At 40.1% G+C, this 5,505-nt stretch overlaps 1 protein-coding gene across 1 annotated transcript in view; it reads left to right on the forward strand.

Annotated features, from left to right (window-relative positions):
• The window catches only part of LOC111648946 (zinc transporter ZIP1), a 7,484-nt gene extending 5,287 nt beyond the window's left edge, over nt 1-2,197 (forward strand). Inside the window, exon 4 of the mRNA XM_023398699.2 lies at nt 1,382-2,197. Coding sequence (XP_023254467.1) covers nt 1,382-2,062 — 681 coding nt within the window. The 3' untranslated portion in view covers nt 2,063-2,197. The remainder of the gene's footprint in view (nt 1-1,381) is intronic.
• The last annotated feature ends 3,308 nt before the right edge of the window (nt 2,198-5,505 follow it).

The raw sequence follows: 5,505 nt of genomic DNA on the forward strand, positions 1-5,505 counted from the left end.
TGTGTGTGTGTGTGTGTGTGTGTGTGTGTGTGTGTGTGTGTGTGTGTGTGTGTGTGTGTGTGACCCTCTCCCTCCCTTGTCTTGCCGCAATTCCTGTCTTATACCACATAGTGTTTAATGTGTTTTTATGCTGCCTTCCTCAGGAGGTTGTAAATTCTCCTTGTCAGACATTGAAGGGCTTTTAATTTGAAAGAAAAAGCAACAGAATTTATGAAGCTTTTAATTTGTCTCTTGTTGTTTATCTGTGACTCATCCAATAGGCCTGATTTAAGGTCATAAATATTCACTTATCAATATCTTTTATAATAACACACACTGTGTAAAGAGACATGAACATATATGTAAACGTATGTATGAACATTAATAGGGAATTTTTTTCTCCTTCCTTTGTTGTCTGTTCATGTTTTTTGTAATTATTATTATTATCATTTTATTTATTTATTTATTTTTAACGTTGTTATTATTATTTAGTAACTTCTCTGTCGTTTCGTCCCTACAGTAATGTCTCATTTTGTGTCGCTACTTCCTTATTTATGCAACAAATAATTCATCACGTTTCCTTCAGACTCGGACTCAGTCAGAGAGCAGCAGCTGAACGTGGTGGAGACCAAACACAGAGCTAAAAAAGACTCTGACAAAAACCATTAATGCAGCTTTAATTCATTCATTTAAAAACAATTTAAATAAAAGCAAATAAAAAATAAAACCATGCTCTACAGCAGCTAGTGTTTGGATTTGAAGAATTGATAAATAATAGTATTTAAAGGTATATTCTTGTAATATTTCAAATGGAAAACACTCAGCTGAGGCTCCTTCTCTGTGGGAAGGATGTTCATGTTTCTACCAACAAGTCGACACGAGATCAAACTCTCTCTGCTTCAGGTTTCTTTTTTTTCATCCTTATCTCAGATCTGAATCTTCTCCACATCCGCTGGTTCTTCAGTCTTCAGCAGTTTGTCGTCCTGTGTCGACTTTAACAAACTTAACAGACATTATTAGTCGGAGAATTAGAAAAGCCACAGTATATAATATTTCTACAGGTCTGCATGGGAGTATGTGATATTGCAGCAGGCACTGAATCACTGAGGGTGAAAATACACTTGTTTTTAAATTAAGTTGTATATTTAATTTATTTAAGCAAATGTAATAAAAATGTATAATTCAGGCAGATTTTAACAGAGTGGAACTGCTTTGGTCTGAAAACATGTTTATAGAGATTAAAAACATTTTCTCTCTGTGGTTCAACTTCCTGCCGCACAAATCTACACCGAAAATCTTCAAATCTTTTTTTCCACGTGTTACATCATTTCACTTTTTCCAGTGAGAGTCGAGGCGGAAGATCTGAACTTTCACCCGGACTCCTCTTCTTCTCTCCTCACAGCTGCAGTTCCCTCTGCCTGAGTTCATTGTGGCCATGGGTTTCTTCCTGGTCCTGGTCCTGGAGCAGGTGGTCCTGGCCTTCAAGGACCAGTCGTCCTCGTACACAGAGGAGCGGCGGACTCTGCTTGTGGACTCCAGCGTCCAGGCCAACGACAGGAACGGACTTCATCACCACCGTCATGGATCGCACGAGGCCGATGGCGGCCACTTCCACGTGGACAGCTCTCAGTCGGCGCTGCGAGCCTTCGTCCTGGTCTTCTCTCTGTCTCTGCACTCGGTGTTCGAGGGCTTGGCGGTGGGGCTGCAGGAGGAGGGGAAGGCGGTGCTGGAGATCTGCCTGGCGCTGATGATCCACAAGAGCATCATCTCCTTCAGCATGGCCTTCAAGCTGTCTCAGTGCCGGCTGCGGCGCTCCGTTGTGGCCGGCTGCCTGCTGCTGTTCGCCGTCATGTCCCCGCTGGGCATCGGCCTGGGTATCGGCCTCACCGAGACCAAGGCGCTGCCGCAGCACCAGCTGGCCCGCAGCACGCTGGAGGGGCTGGCGACAGGGACCTTCATCTATATCACCTTCATGGAGATCCTGCCGCACGAGCTCAGCTCCCCCCGGCACCGCATCCCCAAGGTGGCCATGCTGCTGGTGGGCTTCGCCTTGGTCACCGGCGTGCTCTTCATCAAGCTGTAACCATGGCTACGCACAGGTTTGGCAAGAAAGTCAGTCTGCCAACGTTCATCTGTATCAGAGGGTTCAAGGCAGCAAACATCTGCTTCTTCATCACACGTCCAATCAGCTGTTTTAGTTCCAGGAAAATAATACAAATATTTTATGAATAATAATAATAATAATAATCATTACGGTGGACAATTATGTTAAACTGCTTCAGTGTGGAACACATTGTTATCTCCTGGGGGGCCCCTCCTGACCCCCCAGCTATACATGTCAGCTTCACTATTTCCCCTGACACCAGAAACCAACCAGTACTCTGCAGCTGGAAAGATGATTTGATTAATCGATCAACTGACTGACGGAAAATTAACCATTTTCATACCTGATAAATTGTTTCAGTAAATTATATTAATAATATTTACTTGTTTCTCATTTTTCTATGACAGTGAACAAAATACTCCAAAAATATTTTCACTTCTGGTAATAATGACAGATTTTTTTTCCTCCATTTTACTCATTGATTAGTTATTAAAAAAAATAACTGTCAGTCGATTAATAGTGAAAATAATTATCTGTATAATACGACCTTGCTTGAGTGTTAAAGGTCTCTTATTTTGTGCTTCTGTGTTTTATTTGAAGTGTTGATCCATCAGAAGATATAAAAACCATCTCAGTGTAGTTTTACATCTCCTCTCTCAGGCTTCTCTCTGGAGCTCTAGTAACAACAGCTCCAGAGGATGGCGGGTCCAGGTGGGCGGGGCTTGGTGACTGCTTTGTTGTGACATCACAAAGTTCCAGAAGTCCTGACGGCTGGTTTTAAGGCTCAGTTTCTGAATACAGGCTGTGTGCATTTCTCTGTGGACTGAGGCTTTGATACTTTCACAGTATCACCGAAGTGTTAACTTTAAGGCTGTAAGTAATGGCAGTGAAAAACATCTGAGACACCAAAGTGACGTCTTCAAACGTCTCCTTTTATCCGACCAATATGAAAACCAAAGATCTGAGCGTCTGATAAGCTGGAGGCGGATAATGTTTGTTCTGTATGATTGATAAATGATTTGAATGCAGAACGGTCAAACATCAGATATGTGGTGTTTGTTGAAACAGCTCGTCAGCAGCAAATCCTGTCGACAAACATCAAATATGTCACATTTTCAACCATCAGTAACTGAGACCGAACCTCTCGGCTCACAGCTGGGAATGTGTGAATATGTGAAATTTCTCTTTCTTCAGAGGAAGAGACAGAAACAGAAAACTCTTTGTGTCCCGATGAACAGATTTCCCTCTTTTCACTTCAACTTTGAAAAAGCAAGTCTTGTTATTCAGACGAGGCTCTGCAGAGAAACGCTGCGCTGAGCAAACACAATAGTCTGGTTGTTGCTCCGTCACAGACAATTTCCACCAGAGGCCAACACTGTAACGACAACACTAGTGGAGGGAAACCTCGAATCACCTGTTTCAGACCTGCTCTGATTTATTCTGTCTGGCTTTAAATGGATTTCATAAGCTGAAAATATTCTTCAATAAATCCTGAAGAGTTGATGTAATTCACAGTGAAAATGACACTTAGAAATGTATTTTTGTAATTACATCACCAAAGTCATTTTGAGGACGACAATATATTTTTATCATTGTGTTGAATGTATGAAATGTGTCACATTTTGTTTTGTGATGAAACATGAACGACTGAATTAAACATGAAATTGTTTTTCAGATCAAACACTGACTGAATCTGAATTTGTTGTTTTTTCATATGAATAAATATGAAAATCCAAAGACTTGTCCTCAAGGCCAGGAAGAGAAGTTAGTTTGGAAATGATAAATCTACTATTTATTGATTATCTAGTCATCCCAAAGAGACAAGAAACCACTACAAAGAGATTTAAAACAACCACAAAGAGACACACAACGACTACATGAAGACACACAACGACCAAAAAGAGACACACAACGACCAAAAAGAGACACACAAGGACCACAAAGAGACACACAACGACCACAAAGAGACACAACGACCACAAGGAGACACACAGCGACCAGAGTTGAGGGGTTCACTGGAGCAGGAATGAACATTAGACATTTGAATTAAACACGCAGCAGCTTCTTAACTGATCGACTGTTTTTAGTCACTGTCCTCTCAGACTGATTCAGCCCACACACTCTCTCCAGGAAACTCATGTTTTCTGTCTTAATCACTCATTAACATAACTTAAAATTACATAAAATTAACTCCTACCAGCTCCACACCCTGACCTTTGACCTCTGTCCTTCCTGTAGCAAAGGTGGAGCAGGTGAAAACACAAAACCTCTACGTGGATTTCCACAGAACTGCATTTTAATCACGACACTATAATTAACTCAGGAAGTTGACTTCTGTGGTTTGATGTGTTCACGGTGCAGCAGCCGGAATCTGCCGGCAGGTGGCGCGCTGCTACTTTCTCCCAAAAATCAAAGCTCGTGTGTGTTTGACAGGAGGACTCACTCCGTTGGTTTAAATACTAAACAGAGCTGCTCTCTGAAAGTGGGCGTTCACACCTCCACATGCGCCTTGTTCCTATTTGACCTCAGACAGACTCGGCAGGTGAAAAGCTGTTGCCATGGAGACCAAACTCAACAGATGTGAAACAAATCTGCGCTGCCCAGACACACACACACACACACACACACACACACATATATATGTTCCACCTGTTCTAGATACACTGGAACAGTTTATTAATATTTTTCAACTGATCTAAAGGGATCATCAAACTAATGGATTTATTAATATTTACATTACATTACACAATATCCAGGTTGGACTTTGGGACTACTGTCATTTTAAAAATGAGAAAACTTAAATAAATAAATTGCTTGGGAAAAGATGATAATGGATTACTTATTTTTCTTAACAAGTGTCTCTTTTTATCAGGCATCTGAAATTGACAAAGAAGACATTATTTTCATTTTGTTTATTTATCATTATATTTTTTATTTTTATATATTCTATACATTTATTTTTATTTCATTGTATAAATGATAATAATTCCAGCATGTAATCATGTTATAGCTTTATTTCATTTTATCATTTTTATTATTTTATTTATTAATTGATTTATTTTAATAAAGCTGGAAAAAATGTATATCAGAAACACTTTTAAAAATTTTTTGTGCGTGTGTTTATTGTGTATTGCTTCATCAAACTAAGCTATACTACAGAGGTACAACTAAACATGTGGAATTAAACAAAGATCTCAATTTTTCTGTTTTGACTGGTGTCACTATTTAAAGCACAATCACTCTCTTTACCTCCATTGTTCTCAGTCTGAATATAATGTGGACACGTTAGACTCTATAAGAGGCTTATAAGTTTTGAGGACTTTGACATTTCGATGACGTTTCTGGTCCCCGGAAGTATTTGCAGAGTGAGCGCTCTTCACTTTCTCGCCCCTCTTTGGTGAAAATCATTCCACTACGTCAAG

Source organism: Seriola lalandi, unplaced genomic scaffold, assembly GCF_002814215.2.
Source record: "Seriola lalandi dorsalis isolate HSWRI2012SDOR001 ecotype SW California unplaced genomic scaffold, Sedor1 jcf7180002049740, whole genome shotgun sequence".
Lineage (NCBI taxonomy): Eukaryota > Metazoa > Chordata > Actinopteri > Carangiformes > Carangidae > Seriola > Seriola lalandi.